At 51.2% G+C, this 18,915-nt stretch overlaps 2 protein-coding genes across 3 annotated transcripts in view; one reads left to right on the top strand and one right to left on the bottom strand.

Moving 5' to 3' along the window:
• The first annotated feature begins 3,409 nt into the window (after window positions 1–3,409).
• Window positions 3,410–18,915, top strand: part of LOC140845099 (uncharacterized) — a 49,308-nt gene continuing 33,802 nt past the window's right edge. Inside the window, exon 1 of the mRNA XM_073218851.1 lies at window positions 3,410–4,063. Coding sequence (XP_073074952.1) covers window positions 3,572–4,063 — 492 coding nt within the window. The 5' untranslated portion in view covers window positions 3,410–3,571. The remainder of the gene's footprint in view (window positions 4,064–18,915) is intronic.
• Window positions 4,071–13,891, bottom strand: LOC140845097 (uncharacterized). Of its 2 annotated transcripts, none has more exons than XM_073218849.1 (8): window positions 12,775–13,891; window positions 11,844–12,034; window positions 10,717–10,883; window positions 10,230–10,573; window positions 9,276–9,491; window positions 8,836–8,939; window positions 8,336–8,402; window positions 4,071–6,537 (listed from the first exon to the last, which is right to left on the bottom strand). In XM_073218849.1, the coding sequence occupies exons 1-8, from the start codon at window positions 12,877–12,879 to the stop codon at window positions 6,403–6,405; spliced, it is 1,329 nt and encodes a 442-aa protein (XP_073074950.1). In that variant the 5' UTR covers window positions 12,880–13,891; the 3' UTR covers window positions 4,071–6,402. The 2 variants fall into 2 exon arrangements, with proteins under 2 accessions (XP_073074950.1, XP_073074951.1); XM_073218850.1 differs by having other exon boundaries at window positions 10,230–10,453.

Raw genomic sequence — 18,915 nt, 5'->3', positions numbered from 1 at the left:
GAGTGATGAGCTGGGGTCTGGCTCCTTGCAGGCTGCCAGGAACAAGGTAAGAATGACTGCATAGACGTGGAAACTGTCCCTGTGGGTCTGTTTTGTTCCTGGAGTTTACAGATAGAAACAGCACAAAGGCAAACCAATCAGTGGAACTGAAAATTGCCACAAAACCCTTAACTGACACTCCCTTTTAGATTTGCAAAAAACCTGCAGGCCTGCAGGTAGGCTTGTTAATAGCTCTGCCTACAGCTAGAGATCAGCAAATACCCCTTACCCGAGGCTTGTGTCCCCGAAAAAGATAAGAAAATATGTACAAAATAATGATTGTCTCATCAAGGATTTGTAGAAACACCATGACCACCTGTGCTGGCGGGAGTCAGCCGACGTGGGGAATTTCACGACCTCCCTCGGCCCTCACTGGCGCTCCAATGTCCGCAGTTGTCCATCATCTCCTGCTCCCCTCCTGCTGCCCCTTCCCCAGCATAAAGGGAGCTTGAAACCAACCCTGAATGAAGATGGCCTTCAGGACACACTAATCCTCCCATCTTCCAACTGGCCAGCTTGTTGAAAAAACTCTTTCTCTACCCAACGCTCTCTGGGTATTGGCTGGATGGGGTGGCAGAGAACCGAATGTTCATGCTTACAGTTTCATAGCTTCTTCCAGGAACCCCACAAGCTACACACAATGAAGACCGTGGAATACACTGGGCAAGAGTCCCTCGTGGTGCTGGCTGGCAGGGAAGAGCAGCGGCCCCTGCAGAAACTCTCCCCAAACTCATCTCTGCCTCCTTTATGATAGAAAAGCCTTGATTTACTGAGGGCTGCAGCCTGGGGCACTGGTGAAAACACCCACAGCTGAGAGAGGAGGAGGGAAGGAAGTTCTAGTTCTGGAGGGAGAGGAAGAGACACTTGCTGGGCCCGGTGTGACTTCTGGAGGATGGAGGATGGACGTAGGGACATTTGTGGAGACTATATCCCCAACTCCAGGAGAGTGCCTTCCTAACACTGAGTCTCATCCTAAACTTCCCAGAATTCCTCGGTTCTCTGCTCCATGCCAAGCCCTCATCCTGTGCTACAATGTGTCAAGAAAAAATCACAGTAAAGAGAGCAGGGGAATGGGAAAGAGACAGACTTTATCAATAAAGACACAAAACAAAGCCAAGTGGAGAAATCCAAAGCAAAGCAGAGAACAGGCATCCCTCCTGCAAATTATCATTCCCAATAAACATAAGATATCACTAAAGGGAACTGACGATTCCTCTCTGGCTGGTACACTAAGGGTAGCCATGGCCACAATGCACAGAAACAGACCTACATCTGACTACATTAACACACACTTTCAAACTAAAGACACAGCAGAAAGAAAGGTGTGCTCATCTCCAAGCCAAAAAAATAGTAATAATTAATTCAATTCAGCAGCTACTGCCTTTTGTAACATGTTTAGCTTTCATGAAAAAAAAAAGTGAGAAGGAATACAGACAGGAAGGAAGAAATGTGATATGAAAGCTATAGCTCATAAGAGTCAGACTGATAAATGACAAGGTGCTGAAACTATCAGGAAAAAGATTTAAAGCAACTTTAATTAATACCTTAAAGGCACTAAGGGAAAATATTAATCAAGCAAGGTCATGCCACATGTAATTCAACATCAAATACTTCTACCACAACCACTACAGGAAGAGTTGGTGGTCCCTTTCAACATGTGTCTCAGCACACTTTATTTTATCACTCAGTACCCCTGCATTCTGCTCTTTGTAAGAAATTGTTAACCTTGCAATTGGAAACGGTCAGGAAAAGAGAAAGGGGTTCTCTCTGCTTGCCTCTCAGACAGAAATCTATTATTATAACGTTTCCACTAATGACTAGACAAAACCAATTCGTGTCTGAAAGTAAATAGTGAAAAGGTGCCAAACTTATCCTGGATAATTTTAATATAATATTCAATAATGACATATCACTGAAAAATGAAAAATGCATAAAAAGCTCAAAAATGCCCCACAGGAAGATGTTATGACAACAGACATAAACTACAAATTTCCTAGGACAAACAAAGATGTGGAGAACATAAGTTTTAAAGAATATAAACAAATTGACCTAATAGACATTTGTACAACACTCCATAAAACAACTGCATGATACGTAGAGAAACGTATGTACAGATGCATTATGTGAATGTGATAGTCAATTAAAAGTGGCAGTATTTTATATTGATAAAGTCAGTATAAAAATAAACATGAAAGTCGATTAAAAATTAGTACCCAAAATATACCTAGAAAATCCTCATATATGCACATTTCTAAATTTCCCATGGATAAAGGAAAATTAAAAAACATGTCATATTAAGAGATTATAAATATGTACTATATAGGTGTATATAGTATATGTACTGTATATATATTAAATATTCATATCATGAAATGCAGTGACAGAGGTGAAAATAAGGGTGAGAATCTCCAAAAACTCTCTCCTCCAAGAAACCGACAAGAGAACGGGCAAAAATGGTTAGAATCAACTTTTGCAGAGCCCTAAAAATTAACCAAAGGCTTACAGAATTCTAGGAACTGTTTGTTCAAGAAAAATTACTTAGCTCAGTAAAAATAGTGATTGTGAGATTTGCACTTGTCTTTGTCTCTTCTCCCAGTACTTGAAAACTAATACCAGACATTTGCAGTGAATGCCAGCAGATGGCAACTACAAGAATAGCAGAATGTGGCTGGAGCATCTTCGAAATCTCCTTTCCAGAGAAATGTGATCTGAACTTTCTGTGGTTCCTAGAAGACCCACTTCCAGCTAGTCTGTACTTGACCTAAAATCACAGCTTACCCAGCATGAAAAACTTTTTTCCCAAAGGCATTTGTTGGAAACAATTACTGGCAAGCTTAATCCAATCACTCACAAAAACCTCCTTAGGGAACCAACACGAGAATTTGAAAATCAGAAGAATAAGTTTTTGACCTACTTTCCTTTTTTTGAGGATGGAAGGAGCCATCTTTTTGTATGGGTATCAGGATTTTATTCCTGCTAATTATAATTTATGTTCATTTAGGCTGAGAGTTGGACCTCACATTACAAATTGTGTTTGGTGGTGTATCCTTATTTATTTGTTTGTTTATTTATTTATTTTTATTTTGGTATCATTAATCTATAATGAGGTCGAGGGCCTCAGAGAGGACAGGATACCCGGAAAGCAGAAGCACTCCCGAGGCGCGAGCACGAGTGTGAAGAACAAAAACACGGCCCCTCCCGGCCTCCGCCGCGGCCCCACCCAGCCGCCCTCCCATTGGCTACATGCCCGGCAGCACCGCGGGATCATTGGCCTCTGGGGCCGTCAGTCAGAGAGGGGCCGTCCCCCGCAGAAAGCAACCATTGGGCACTCAAGGACACGTAACTCCGGCGGCTGCGCAGTAGCTGCACGCGCCGCCGCCGCCATATTCAAGATTTAGTAGGGTCGCGAGCGCCTGCGGGAGAGGGACCTTCCGCGGTACCTTCCGTGCTTCGGTCCGCCGGTCGTGTCCGCAAGAGCGACCCGGCGCCTCTTTCCCGCCGTCCCATCTGCGCAGCGGAACCGGCGGAGACCATGGCCCTCGCCTGTGCCTTCCTCCAGGTGCGCGAGCGCTGGCGGCACCGACATCGGCCCCCGGCCTCAGATCGCCTAATCGCGCTCGGTGGGCTCCCGTCACAGCAGTCGCCCCTTCTCGCCTCTCCCGCGGCGGGCGGAGGGCGGCAGTCACCATGGCCGAAGCGCTCCTGGTGGTGGAAATCGACCCGGACTCTCGGGCCAGGTGGTGGACATCGCCGCTCGGGCCAGTCGAGCTCTGCCACCTCCAGCCGGCGCCGTCGGGCAGCGCGACCGAGAACCCCGACGCCTCCGCGGGCCTGCCTTCGGCCTCGGCGGCCGCTGAGGGCAGCCGCGCAACGTGTGGGGCAACCTGTCCCACGCCGACCGCATCACCAAGGCCGTCGAGAGCTCGGTCGAGAAGCGGCTCCCGCTGCCGCAGATCGGTGGAGGGTCCAGAGCGGGACCCACTTCAGGGATGAGGGCGACAGCGACCGCCCTGCGGGCTGGAAGGTAGGTGACCGCGGGGCACGGGCGGACCCGGACGGGGCGCGGGGACCCCTTCCCCCGCCTGAGGTCGCGGTGGAGCCGGTGAGGGGCGGTCGTGAGGTGGCTTGGCGGGCAGTGCGTGGCCCGTGGGGCCGGGAAGCGGCCGACGCGGGGTAGGGGCTCGCCGGAGCCGCAGCTTCTCCGACCGGGCCCGGGTGGTGAGCGCGGCTGCTCTCGGCCCCGCGGCGCGCGTCCTCCCGGCCTGGGTCCGCGCCGCCGACCTGCTACCGCCGCTCGGGCCGGGGCCGCCGGCTGAGGGGACGGGACGAGCCGCGCAGACGGGGAGGCGGCGGGCGTTTTCCGTTGTGTGGATTTATCCGGCGGGGGCCTCGAGGGCGAGGGCCGGGCGGGCTGAAATTCAGGGTGACCCGCGGCGGGGCGGCGGGGAAGAGGCCGCCCCGAGGAAGCGCCTTTAAAATTAAAAATGTTTCATGAGGTATCTCGTGTTTTTTACTTGAGAATGAAGTTTCTTTACTTTGGTCTGGGGGCTGACAGTGCATTTTCTTGTATTTAAAAGTTTATATCTTTGTGTCATTTCGGTTTGTAATCTGCAGCTGAGTAATTTATAACTAGCCACAGAGATTCTGAGACAGGGACCGTGGGTGTAGTCAGAGTAGTGTGAGGGCTTCCGGTAAAAGACCCCTACCAAAACTCCCTATTAAACAATTAAGCAAAATCAGAGTCACGTTAATTCTCCAAAGTAAAATATCAAACTAGGAGTATAAGCATTCTTTAGTGAAGATTAGTTAAAACTAAGAAGCCAGGAGTAACCTGGCCTGGAATGTTTGAACATCCCCCAGTTAAGAAAATACCTCAGCATGGCCCATGTGTTCATTGTGTCAATTAAATGAGGCTATTGTAAATTTTACTTTAGCCTGCTCAAAGGCCCAGTTTATCTTTAACTTTGCCCAGATGCTGCTTTTCCTCCTCCAGCCCCTAATCAAGTAATACATAACCTGGGCAATTAATATGGCAAGTAAACCCAGTCACAGGCAACATAGTGAAAGGCAGGAAGGATCCCATCTTAAAGATAGGATTGGATTTTAACACCCAGGAAGTTAAGAAGTAAGATTCTTTATTATTACTATTATTAAGGTATTACTGATATACACCCCTGTGAAGGTTTCACATGAAAAACAATGTGGTTAATACATTCACCCATATTATCGAGTCCCCCCCATACCCCTTTGTAGCCACTGTCCATCAGTGAAGTAAGATGCCACAGATTCACTGTTTGCCAAGAAGTAAGATCATTTATTTACTTATTTTTATTAAGGTATTATTGATATACACTCCTATGAAGGTTTCACATGAGAAAACAATGTGGTTACTACATTCACCCGTTATTACGTCCCCCCATACCCCGTTGCAGTCACTGCCCGTCAGTGTAGTAAGATGCCAGAGTCACTATTTGCCTTCTCTGTGCAACAGTGTCCATCCCCGGGCTCCCCCCACACCATGTGTGTCAATCGTGATTCCCCTGAATCTCCTCCCTCTCTCCCCACCGGCCCTCCCTCACCCCTCCCCTTTGGTAACCACCAGTCCCTTCTTGAAGTCTGTGAGTCTGTTGCTGTTTTGTTCTTTCGATCTTCCTTCGTTGTTATACTCCGCAAATGAGTGAAATCATTTGGTACTTGTCTTTCTTCGCCTGGCTTATTTCACTGAGCATGATATCCTCCAGTTCCATCCATGTTGTTGCAAATTGTAGAATTTGTTCCTTTCTTATGGCTGAGTTGTATTCGATTGTGTATATGTATCACCTCCTCTTTATCCATTCATCTGCTGATGGACACTTAGGTTGCTTCCATATCTTAGCTATCGTAAATAGTGCTGCAATAAACAGGGGTGGGTATGTCTTTTTGAGTCTGAGAAATTACATTCTTGGGGTAAATTCCTAGGAGTGGAATACCCAGGTCAAATGGTATTTCTATTTTTAGTTTTTTGAGGAACCTCCATATTGCTTTCCACAATGGTTGAATTAACTTACATGCCGGTCAGCACTGTAGGAGGGTTTCCCTTTCTCCACATCCTTGCGAACATTTGTTGTTCTTAGTCTTTTCGATACTGGCCATCCTAGCTGGTGTGAGGTGATATCTCATTGTGGTTTTTATTTGCATTTCCCTGATAATTAGTGATGTGGAGTATGTTTTCATGTGCCTGTTGGCCATCTGAATTTCTTCTTTGGAGAATTATCTGTTCATATCCTCCGCCCATTTTTTTAATCGGGTTATTTGCTTCTTGGGTGTTGAGACGTGTGAGTTCTTTATATATTTTGGATGTTTACCCGTTGTCGAATGTGTCATTTACAAATATATACTCCAATACTTTGGAGTATGCCTTTTTGTTCTGTTGATGGTGTCCTTTGCTGTACAGCGGCTTTTAAGTTTCTGTGGCGGGGTGTTACAGTAGCGCAACTCTGCCTCTCTCATCCCATCAGCCTGGAAGGCAGCAAGGCAGCCAAAGTGCATCAGAAACAGCCCCCTGCACCCAGAACAAGGCCCAAACCTCCCCACCCTTTCTCAAGTTGGAGGACCACTGGGGCCCTCCAAGCGGCAGGCCTGCCAGAAACAGCACCCAGACCTAGGCCAGGATCTGGGGTACCGAGGAGGGGGGACTGGACTGGGGAGCTGAGGCCAAGCATCCCACTCAACTCTCTCTGATGACACAGGGAGACTTAGGCCTCAGGCAGGAAGGCATGGCCAGCACCCCCCATGTGCTTCCTGCCTTGAAGGAGCAACATCCCTCCCCCTGGGCAGGGCCTGAGGGAGAGGCCAGTCCTGCTCAGAGGCTGCCCCCTGTAGCCCTCAGCCCCATCTGCCCTGGGGCCAAGACCAGGACTTAGGGGGGGTCCCTCTGGCAGTCCTCTCCAAACAGCCCAGCTCCTGGGCTGTAAGGGAGAACCCCCAGGAGGCGGGAATGCCTGGTGCTGAGAGGTACGGCTCACTAGGGTCTCTCTCCTCCTCAGAGCTCACCATCCTGACCCCTGTGCCCCTCTGGGCTCACCCACATCATTATGTTCCAGGGGTTTGTCTAAAACCAGCAGGCCGGCCGTGAGAAATCTGAAGAAGGGGACCATGCCCTGTGCCACTGGGGTGGGGAGGTGATGAGTCCCCGCCTGTTTCAGAGGCGGGCTCCCATAGAGCCTTCCCTGAACCCCTCACTCGCAGCCCCTAGCTCCACTTGGACCACCCTGTGCTGCCTCCCACCCCTACCTTCGCCTTGCTCTCCCCTCCTGTCCCGCCAAGGCCTGGCTTTTGGCCAATCCCGAGACCTGTGGTCCCTGCACCTGTGCTCCAACTCCTCCCTGTAGCCAACTGCTCTCGCCCTCCTGGTCACCCCAGTGCTGGCAGTTCACGGCTGGTGGCAGCAGGAGCAAGTGCAGGGTCGCCCCACCACCCGCAACCCTGGGCAGGTCATTTTCACCTGCTCCTCCCTATGCCAGAGTTCCCAGGGGTCCCTCAGCCATTGCCTCAACATGGAGGTCACCTCCTGCAAGGTCCAGGACACTCAGGTGCTCATGCTCCCCTCCTACATGGCCTCCCACAAACCAGAGCTTGGTTGGTGGATGCCTCGCCCAAGTCTCCTGGTACTATGCTGTCCCCACCTCCAGCAGGCTCTCAGCCCAGGGCGATCGCAGCTCCAGCACACACTCAAACTCATGGGTGTCCTTGGGCTGCGGCCGGCTGGCCTGAGAGGCTTCCTCACCCGCAGAGTGTCAGGGGAGTTCCGTCTGCCTCCCAGCATGCCCTGAGCACTCACTGTCACCTGGCTATCACCACGGCTCCCCTCACACGACCAGGTGGGATGGGCATAAAGCTGAAGGCCATCTTGTGCTCCCTGGACCTTGCTCACCTGGGAGGCCCACACCCCAGGGTGACAACCCTCCATGACCAGATGAGCCTGAGTCCTCAGAGGGGCAGTGATGGGCTCAGGGGGCCCTGGGGAGGGGCCGACCTTGCTCAGCCATAGGCCCCACCCCTGCTGCCAACCCAGCGCCAGCCCCAGCCCTGACCGGGAGCCTGTCCTTTGGGTCCTTACTGAATGTCAGGCTCCCAGTCAAGTGTAGGCATGGAGGGAGACACACAGGACACCCTGGGGGCCAGGTGGAGCCTACTTCTCCCATCAGCTGCCCCCTCTCACCATGCACACCTCGAATCATCCCCAAGGCTTAGCCACAGCACAGCAGAGGACTTGCCCCAAGGATCCCCTCTGTTCAGACCTCTAGCCTCCATTTACCGTAAAGAGCCACTTCTGGTTAAGCCACTTCTCTTTCATAAGCCTCTTATGCATCCTGGAGCTCTTCCTAAGGGGAGGAGAGAGGAGGGAGACATGTGGCCAACAGGTGGGCCAACAGGTTGGACCCCTTTTCCACTAGCCTGCATGAGCCTTTCCTCCATGGCTTTTAGACCTGGGGAATCTGAGGCCTGCAGTTCTCTTGGGGGCGGATCTGCTTTGGGGACAGGTGGCTGTCCTTGGGGCAGAGACCTCCTGCTACAGAACACATGTTGAACATCTCCCATTGGCTTCAACCCACACCTGACAAAGAAACCCGATTCCTGAGGGGGAACCGCTGGCCTAACCCACAGGGGCTCTGAGAGCCCGCCATCCTGTAAGCCTCTGTCCCCAGGGTCTGCAGCCTCCCAGGAGCCCCAGCCGACTGAGGGGACACTGCCAGACCTAGGGGTGGTGTCTCTGGTCCACTCAGGTGGCCTGGTCCCAGGGACAGGAGTACCTACCAGGAAACATGTCCCCAGGTGCATTTGAGACGACCCACAGCAGGGCTCTGCAGGGCCAAGAGAATGGCATGGAGGGATGCAAAAGTCTTGAGGTCCAGACACTCCTGGGTGGGAACACTGAGCTGAGAACGCAGCCTGCTTCTGTGCTTGTGTCCCCCTATGAACCCCTGTCCTTAAGGAGACAAACACCCAGGGAGCCCAGCACACCCAGGACCTGTTGAGCAGCCCTCCTGGGTGGAGGACTGTATCTCAACCCAAGGAAGGGGCCACGGATGGCTGTCCCACTCCCGGGGCCTGCAAGTCCAGGTCAGCATGCCCCTGGCAGGAGGGGCCCAGGGTCCGTGCAGGGTCAGACCTCAGGAATCCATCCTGAGAGTTGGCCAAGGAGGGGAGCAGGTCCCAAGATGCAGGATGGACCCGGGGGCTGTCCCATGGCACACCTTGGCCACCCGGATCCAGAACTCCACCACTTGGGCCCTGTCCTGGGCCGTCATGCTCGGGGCCCCGAGGCAGAAGGAGATGACGACGTTAGCCATGTCATCAAATTTTCTGAAGATCTTATAGACGGTGGGGGCCAGGTGCAGAATGTTTCCGTTGTATGACTGGCACCCAAAGTAGGTCATGCAGTTGGTCACTGCCCCCTTGGTGAGCAGCTCCTGGGGATGGCAAGAAGGGTCATTCAGCTGTGTCCATGTTGCCCCTGGCCCCAGGCAGTTACTGGTCAGATCTGGAGCCCAGGCCAATGAGGATGTGGTGTGAGCCTTGTGGCAGTCCAGGCTTTGGACCCCGTCCACTGAGGCACCCAGGACCGGGTGCACTGGACGCCACAGTGGTGGGGAACAGAGGGGCTTTGCACACAGGCATCCTCACTCACCTCCTCCCTGCAGCACAAGGCAGCTCACGCCTGCCCATCCTGGGGCATCTGCCTCCCATTCTGTCACCCCGTGGATCCCACTACCCACTCAGGTGCAGTTTCCCCCCAAACAACTCCAACCAGACCTTTGTTGGTGTCTGTGTCTCCCATGTAGTCAGGTACATGGCAGGGGCCTCTGAAGTGTGGAGGCTGTGGAGCCTGCCAGGCCAGTGGCCCGAGGACCTAAGGCCCTGGCAGCACTTCCCTGAGCACCCCTCCACTACCCTGCCCCTCCTACCCCTGCCAGGCCCTGCCCACCTTCCCTCCGCTATTCCTCATTGGTCTGCAAGGATCCCTATATGCCAGCCCTACTGTCCCTGTGGTCAGTGAAGCCTTGGGGGTGAGGAGAGTTTCTAAGGGCACATGGTAGGAAGCTGGGATGTGGGCCCAGATCACAGGAGTGCACATCAGGGGACAGCAGGTCTGGGGCAGCCCATGGCACAGGAAAGGCCCACCCCCACTTCGAGCCCGCTGTGCTCACCGCATACATCAGGGTCAGCTGCTCGGCCACCAGGCGGTGGGGGAATGCCAGGATGGTGGGCTCCTTTTCCCCTGACACGACGTGGGTGCTTACAGCACAGGGCCTGGTGGGCTCTGGAGCTGGCTCTGGCGCTGCCAGGCCCGATGCCATTCTGGCAGACTCCAGCTCAGGGCCCGTCACCAGGGCTGAGGTCACTGATGGGACATCCTCCAGCTCTGCAGGGTCTGGAGCAGGTGACACCAGCCATAGCTCCAGATCAGGGGTCTCAGGGAGCTCCTGAACTGGCTCTAGCCACAAAGCCGGCCCTCCCCGTGTCTCTGGAGCCAGCTGCATCTGCCGTGGTTCTGGAGCAGGCAGGACACAGAGAAAGGGTCACCCCGGGGCTGATTCCCCACACCTTACAATAACAGAAAAGCCCTCACTGCCTTGAAGGCAACCCCAGTCCAGGAAGCCCACCCTAGACGGTCCCCTGGCTGCAGCCCCTCACCTTCCAGCTCTGCCACAGTGGGCCCCAGGTGCTCCTCCTGGACCAAACAGTGGAGGGCTTGGCCCTCCGGGATGGATGAAAGCTGGGTGCCGTGTATGACACTGGTCACATCATCGGGTTCCCAGGCTTGGCGCCTAGCCCGGCCCATCCCATGGCTGGGGGAAGGCCTGGGGGTGGAAGAGTGAGAAGCCTGGTCTTCCCAGCCACACTGCCCTCCCGGCCCACCCTTGTGTGGGCCTGGCCGCTCTGTAGTCCCCTGCCTGTCCAGGCATCTGCCCCTCCCCCTTCCTGACCCTGTGTGTCTATCCTGGGACCCCATCCTTTCCCATCCTCCCAAATAGGAAGTCCCCAGTCATCAGCCTGCCTGTGGGAATCCAAAGATCAGTGACCTGCCCCAAGCCCCTAACTCCTGCCCCCCGTTCTGTGCAGATGGGCAGTGCCCCCTCTGGGCCCAGTGAGTGCTCACATTTCCAGTTCCTCATCTGGCCCCTTGTCATCCCCTGTGTTACACGAGGAGGCTGTGACAGCATCTCCCGTGATGCTCCCCGGCCGTGACCTGTGGTTGACGCCTGAAGTGACTGTCCAACTCCACCCAGGACAGGGTCCCAGTATTGTGTCTGCTTCCTTCACTCAGTTACGCTAATAGTCCCCAAAGGGCCTGCACAAAGTGAGTGCTTCATACCTATTGTTGCTGAAGGAAGTCCTACCAGAACCTTCCCAGGTACCCCTCTGCTGCCCCCAGAGGTCCCTCATGTGGCCACGGTGAGGAAGGGACCAGTCCCAGCCACAGGGAATTGCAAGTCTCCATTCCAAAGGCTGTTTTCCATGTGCTTTTCCAAATTGAGTCCCCTGACGGGTGAAGCCAAAGGCTTTTCATCAGGTATAGAGAAGTAATAGCCCCAAAGTGGCCCTGCTTGGCAGGTAGTCCTTTCTATACCGCCAGGTGCCAGGGGGAGCCCCTTTAGGGCTCCTCCCGTGTTCCCCATGGGTACCCTAACAGGTTGATCACCAGCCACCCTGCCTGTCAGAGGAGCACGCTGCAGCTCAGACACATGTGGGGACACTCAAGACACACAGAGGGCTGTGGGCAGAGGCCCGACTTGGCCGAGGAGGGGATGGAGGATCACCTGGTGGCCTGCTGGCCTGTGGTGGACTGGTCAGTGTCTTCGGGAGGGAGTGAGGACTCAGGAGTGCTCCAGCTGATGTTTCTGGCTGGCTCCACTCGTGCCGTCCTCATTCTCCATTTCTTCCTCACACCTGTCCAGGGAGCCCTCCGCCTGTGGACCTTATTCCCACGGAGAGTTGACTCCTCTTCATGCTGAAAGGGGCAGGGGGCATATCGTCAGCGGGAAACGCAGGAACCACCAGGACGAGGGAGGTTTGCAACTCACCCAAGAGTCCCCAGCCCTCTGGGGTGCAATCAAGGAGAGGGAAGGGGTGCCCCCAGGGAATGAGATTCCAGGCCCTCTGGAGAGGGACTGTCAACCACTCTCGTGGGGAAGCCCTGGGAGGGCCCTGGCAGGCCGCCAGATTTGGAACGGTGTCCTTGGTGTAGACAGCCTGCCCCAGGTCTAGGGAGATGCAGTAGGTGAATCCATCCACCAGCTCCATGCTCCCCAGGGTGGAGCTCCGAAAAGCTAGTGCCTAGTAGCTTGGGAGGTGCCACCTGGGGCTGACTGGACCTCCCCTCGGGGAAATGTGGGCCTCAAACCCTGCCCCTGACATCAGGCACACAGGGCCATCTGCATAGGACTCGTCCCTGAGGGAAGGAGAGGACACCCCCTAGGCCCAGGACTAACATGTGGGTGGAAGTACCTGGTCCCAACACTCACCTCCATGTCCTGAATGATGAGAGCAGAGGTGTGACACTGCCCCACCAGGGGGCCACCACCTCACAACATGCTGGCACCCAGGAATGGCCCCCCTCCTCCCCAGCCTTCAGTCCTGCCCCACACCCACCACACACACACAGAAGGGGCGGAGGGGAAGGTCATCCCGGGATGGGTCACACTTGGGGCCTGGACCTGGAGTGGCCCACTCTGGGCTGCCCTGTGTTACCTCGGGGTTCCTTGGACAACACGGACAGAGGCATTGGAGGTGGTCTCTGAGCCAATGCCCACAGCGAGCAGGAAGACTGTCCCTCTTTGCTTCCCTGACTTCCATGCCTTCAGAAGGCTCTGCACAACAAGACCGTATGTTGCTCTGTCAAGCGTCTCTGGTCAAGTGAGCAGGACTGGGGTCTGTGACCAGGAACTGGGCACCAGGTCACAATTCAGGTTCTACTGGGCGTGTCATCAGTGATATCACTTCCTGAAGGTTTCATTTTGTGGGCCCCTCCCTGCATTCAGACTCGTCCACATGCCCCTCTGGGCTGCTGACTGCCCATCCACCTGGCCCCCTTGCCATGCATGACTACACAAATCTCCACCAGAGCCCTCCCCTCGCTCTTTGGGTCCCAGGGTCCCAGCTTTTAGGAGACGAGCTTAGCTGAGACCTCTTTTTCTCACCAGTTCCCTGTCCTGCTGAACCCACAGTGCCTCCCAGGAGCTGCCCAACATCCCAACCTGCACAGGCAGGGTCATGCCAGACATTCTTCCCTAGGGACATCCTCAGGGATATATGGATGACACCTCCTATTCCTGGGGGCTGGTGTCACGTGTGTCTGACGCACAGACTCAGAGATGGACGAATGCCAACCAAGCTTGGCATGGAGTGTGGAACATCACGCAAGTCAGGCCCGATTCAGGCCATGTGAACTTGGGCAAGTCACCTCCCCTCTAGGCCATTTTCAGGTGTGTACCTTGAAGGGGTGGCAATGAGAGGAGATGAAGGTGTTCTCATCTATTTCCAAGGCATCCAGCTTCCAGAGGTCTCTGTTATCTGAGGACCATACCCCAGTGCCTCCTGTTGGCATATGTGGTGGGCAGCCTGTGTGGTGAACCCAGTAATTAATCCCTCCTCCTAGAAAGCACATACCCTGTGACCACTGCGTGGCATGAACAGCACAGCCAAGGTGTCTCAGCCACCTTTCATGACAACCAGTCAGTCACTTCCCCACTTTTCATGCTCTCCGTCCAAAAGGGTCCTGATGCAGCCCAGGGCAGTGAACTTGGGAGCCCGTATGTGTTACGGCTTCTACGCATGTATTGTTTCAGACATAAGGGAGTGAGGTTTGGATACACTGAGAAAATGGATACGTTCATCCGTTTTGTTCATGGTTTGGCTTATTTAGGGAACAAATGTTATGGTTAAGATTGCAGAATAGGGACGGAGCTACTAGCTCATGTTCAGCATCCAGCTTTAAACACTTAATAGGCATTTGACTGTGGGTGAGTCACAGACCTTGTTAGCATGGACCTCAGTTTCTCCACCCGTCCCTTGGCCATCATCATAGGATCTTGATTACATGAGGTCACAGAGAGCATTGAAGGAGTTACCCTGGGAAGAAGGCTTGGAAGGCCTGGCACATCACAAGTGCTTCATCTAGTTAGTATAAATCTATTGTTACATTCCTCTACCCTGTGTGTAAGCTCCAGAGGGCACAGAGCTAAGGAGTCAATGCAGAATTTCCAGAACCTCCCACCTAGCCTTAGTCCTGTTAGTAAAATTGGTACCCAGTCCCCACACTCTGATTTAAAATGGCAACCGTTGAGTTTCAGTTTCCCATAATTAAGTTCAGCTTCCCACTCATGACAACAGAACACCTGTGACGCAGACCAATCAAGTCCCACCAGCTAACCCAAATGACTCTGTAGCCGATTAGCTGGTGCCAGTGCCTTAACAGGGTATAAGCCAAAGCTCCCCAGCCCACGCTGCTGCCCTCTCTCTCTCTCTCGTGGGCAGCCACCTCAGTGCCGCTAAATAAATCTCTTGGTTGGATATCCCCTTCTCGGTGTGGTTGTCTCTTCCCTTAAGGAATCCAGCAGTGCTTTTAAGTCCATTTACAGATCACTGGTTGTAACCAATGCAGGGCCTTGTTGCAACCTCCAGGACAAGGGGTGGAGAGGAAATGGCCATTCTCTCCTCCCCTCCATTCCTGGTGTGTAACTGGTCTGGCATCTGGCAAAGTTTCTGCTAGAAGGGGTGGGTAGGGGAAGGAGAGCATCAGCCGTGGCTGGAGGAGTCTGATGGTGCTGAGCCTGGCTAGCGACTGTAAGAGATAAAAGTCTTTCTCCTACCTGCCCTTTCCCTTGACTGATTTCGGTTTTGCAGTCTCATAGGGTGACTTGCCCTGGCCTGGGAACATCTCTCCCTCCAATGCTATATCCGTCATAGTTGGCAGGATCTGGTGAACCTGAAATCGGTCCTCATGGTTCCCTGTTGGTGTGGACTGCTCCTACAGATGGTGTGGAGATACTTAGTCCCCTAGAGGTGGTGGGGATGCTTCTGGGGACCCTTCTAGGGGTGGCAGGGATTCCCCAGGGATTCCCCTGTGGATGGTGAGGCTTCACCTGGAGATGCCACAGTGGGGATGGTGTCTGTGGCAAAGTGCCTCCTGGAGGAGTGGGCCTCTCCCCAGAATCTGGGAAAAATAGGGGTGCTGGAGGCAGTGGAGTCAGCCCCATGTAAAATCAGGGACTCGGAACTGAGTGGCCATGAGGTGGTAGGAAAAGTGGGGTGGTTGTTTCTTGCAGCATTAGAAAGGGTCACTAATGAGAGAAATACCCTCCAGTGGCAAGTGTCCAGGAAGATGAGTTGTGGGGTGGTGTGAGAAGGGAAAGAAAACAGGTCCCACTGCTGAGAGACACAGTGGTGGCACAGGAGGGGACAGCACAGAAACAGGAGATATAGAGAGCCCGTGGGGTGGTGAAGGAAGGGGTGGTGCCTTCAGCCCTGGAGACAGCAGAGGAGACAGCAGGGTAGGAGGAGCCGGGGACAATGACGGGGTGGGACCAAGGACAGGGTTGTTGCTGAGGCTGCAGCCTGAGGCTCCAACCCTCCCATATTGAAGGCCTGTCCACTTTGTTAGGCAAATAAAGATGCAACAACTGGGGTTCCTCACTGAGTGGAGCAGACCCCACCCCACTGTCGAGCACTCCACGCTCCACACCTATACCCAGGCCGAGCTGGAGCCTCTGCGTACATGGCCTTTCCATCTTTGGGGTTTAGGAGTAGAGGGAATTGTTCCGTCTGGGTCAGAAATGAGTAAAGTGGCTTCCCTGAGGACTCACCCATCTCTCTGGCAGAGGATATAAAATGCCCGTGAGCACCAGGGAATGATGTACTTTTGAATTGCCTGACTGCAGCCCTAAGGACAGTTTGGCCTAATCAGGGTGAGTTGCTGTATTTCCCTGCTAGTTGGAAAACATGCAGCACTCCAGCAGGTGCTGGGGAGCTGGGCATGGAAAGTGTCAGCTGTTATGTGGACCGACAGGGCCCCTGTGAGGAGTTGTTCACCACGGGGATGAGGACTATGGTGCTCCCTACAGCTCCTCCATCCTTCTCTGGGTCCCTAGTGACTGTTCTTGCTCCTCCAGGTAGGAAAACCTGTAAGTGAGGTCACTCCTGCTGCTCAGATCTGGTGGAGGCTGAAATCAGAAGATCTCAGAAGGTAATATGGTCTGCGGCTGTAAGAAGAGGTTTACAGGGCCCTGTGAAGGTCTCGAGGACCCAGATTATGAGTTGATTTGATAAAGGAGGGGGCAGTGAAAGAAATACTCCATGGAGAGCCTAGTAGAATCTTCCTAGAAAACAGGGGTGAATTCCTCTGCAACTTATGCAACAAGGAAATTTTCCTAAGGCTTAAAATGCAGAAGTAGTGAGATGAAAGATGAATAAACCTGATCACATTAAAAAAGTGTGCATGGCAAAAACACCATAAGCAAAGTATAACAAACTGGGGGGAAAATTATAGACAAAGGGTTATTCTCCCATAAATAGCTTCCTAACCAAAGAAGGAAAAAGCCACAAATCTACAGAAACATGGACTAGAGAAATGAGCAGGCAAGGCACAGAAAATGAAACCCAAATGGTCCTTGAAACATTTGAAGAGCCCCAACCTTGTCTTTCACAAGAAAAGTGCAAACTACAACTCACTGAGGTGGCCTTTCTCTCGTAGCACATTGACAAACGCCAAAACGTTCAACAACATATTCTGTGGGGAAATTCATTGTTGGTGGGAATGCAAAATGGTAGAATTCCTGTGGCAGGGAGTTTGGTGATCTGGCACATGCAAATTGCATATGCATTTATTCACTGACTCAGATTTCCCACTTTTAGGTATCTACCCAGAGATAACATGGCAAAAATAGGAAAAGATGCGCATACACACAATGCTATTACTGCAGCACTAAGAGCTCAACAAGATTGAACTGCCCATCAGTATAGGTCTGGTTGAATTAATTACATTTATAAAATGGAGAGGTATTCAACTTTTTAAAAGGAAGAAGAAATATTTCTATATCCTACTACTACTACATAGTTATTTCTGGATTATAGTGATAAGTGGAAAATGCAAGTGGAGAAATGTTAACATACCATCTGTGTGATAAAGGTGATTTATGTGAATATATATATATACACACACATTTTTCATCTCTTAATTTTTAATAATTTTATTGAGGGACATACAATGTACAAATCTTAGTGTAGCTTGAATTTTAATACATATATATTTTTCTATGTATATGTATATTTTTCTATAAATACACATAAATTTATATGTTTTTAAATGGAATGACAAACCATAGGAAGGAAGGAAAGGTTACTGATAGGGGACAGAAGAACGAGGTTGAGAGAATAGACATAGAAGCTAATCTTCTCTGACTACTTTGATAGATTTGATTTTGAAATCAGGTAAATAGTTTATATACTTATAAACAAATTAAATTTAAAAAGGAAAAAAGAAATCCATAAAAATTGAATCAATGAACAAATGGGTCTAATTTTATATTAAGTTGGTGGTATAATGCACAGAAGTGAGCTACTTTAAGGGACTTTAATTCACAATAATTTGACTATGTGTCCATAGTAATAGATCCTAAGAACAAAAAGGGAAGTTCCAAAAAGAAGAAAAAAAATCTGTTTTCAGTCATCCTATTGTTGATGATAGTGTTGGTATTATTATTTTGAGATAGTTACGCATGTATTGTAAGGTGAAGCAAACCAGTAATTACAGTGGTGTCACTAAGAAACTGGATTTGAGCATGGGAAAAAGGAGATACAGATACGTGATTGTAAAACAATTCTAGGTAAAAAACTAGCCATTCTGAATTTAATTTGGATGTATACATCTGAATTATGTATTTTATCTTTTTAAAATCTATTTCTCAATTTTATCCTCTGGAAAGACCAACAGTGATCATCCCACTAAGAGTGGGCACTCCTAGCATCCAGAGTGTGGCATTTAAATACCAGTTCCTACTAAAAGAAACTAGAATTCATTTGTCTGGCCTTTCCTAATCAAATTGTACCTCATCATAAGCAAATAGTCAATGAGGGGAAATTTCTCTTTGTAGAAGTAGTCGAGTTAATAAATGAAGAATGATAGGATGTCATAATTTTGCAGCACCTAATTAATGGCTCCAGACAGTGATCACCAACAGCTTCTAACATCACCAAAAAAGTGTGCCTCTTTGCCAAAAAAGTCCAACAAGCATTAGATTTTAACCAGCAACTTACAGGAAATACAGAGAACAGAGGAGCATGTTAAATCACCCCTTCGGGGTATGATCCGCAAAAGCAGAACTTCAGGTTTCTGTAAACAAATAAATCACAAGGGGAATAAAGCTGATGAGCGAGAACCCAGAGGTTTTTAAAAAGAGATCTAAGAGCCAATTGCAGTGTATGGCTCTTAACTGGATCATGATTCAAAAGAAATGTAAGATGGTCAAAAACAATCAGGAAAATCTGAATACTGGTTTGGATATTTAATGACTTTAGAGGGTGGTAGTAGGTGGGGTATAGATGAAAACGATTGATCATGGGTTGATAACTGTTGAAACTGGGAGATGAGTACATGAAGAATCATACTCTTCTGTCTACTTTCACTTATGTACAGAATTTTCCATAATACACGATTGTTTTTGAAAGCCTACACTGGATATCAAAAGCTGAATATTATCTTCCTCCTCTTTGCATTCCTCTTACAGCAATCCTGACCCTCCCAGGGGCAAATGAGTGGTCAGAAACCACAGGGAATTGTAATAGAGACAGCAACTGGCATATTTCCAAAAATACGATCTTCATTTCAGAAGATTT

This window comes from Manis javanica, chromosome 12, assembly GCF_040802235.1.
Source record: "Manis javanica isolate MJ-LG chromosome 12, MJ_LKY, whole genome shotgun sequence".
NCBI lineage: Eukaryota > Metazoa > Chordata > Mammalia > Pholidota > Manidae > Manis > Manis javanica.
Note: the sequence above shows the minus strand (reverse complement) of the source record. Positions and strands in the feature narration are given on the sequence as shown.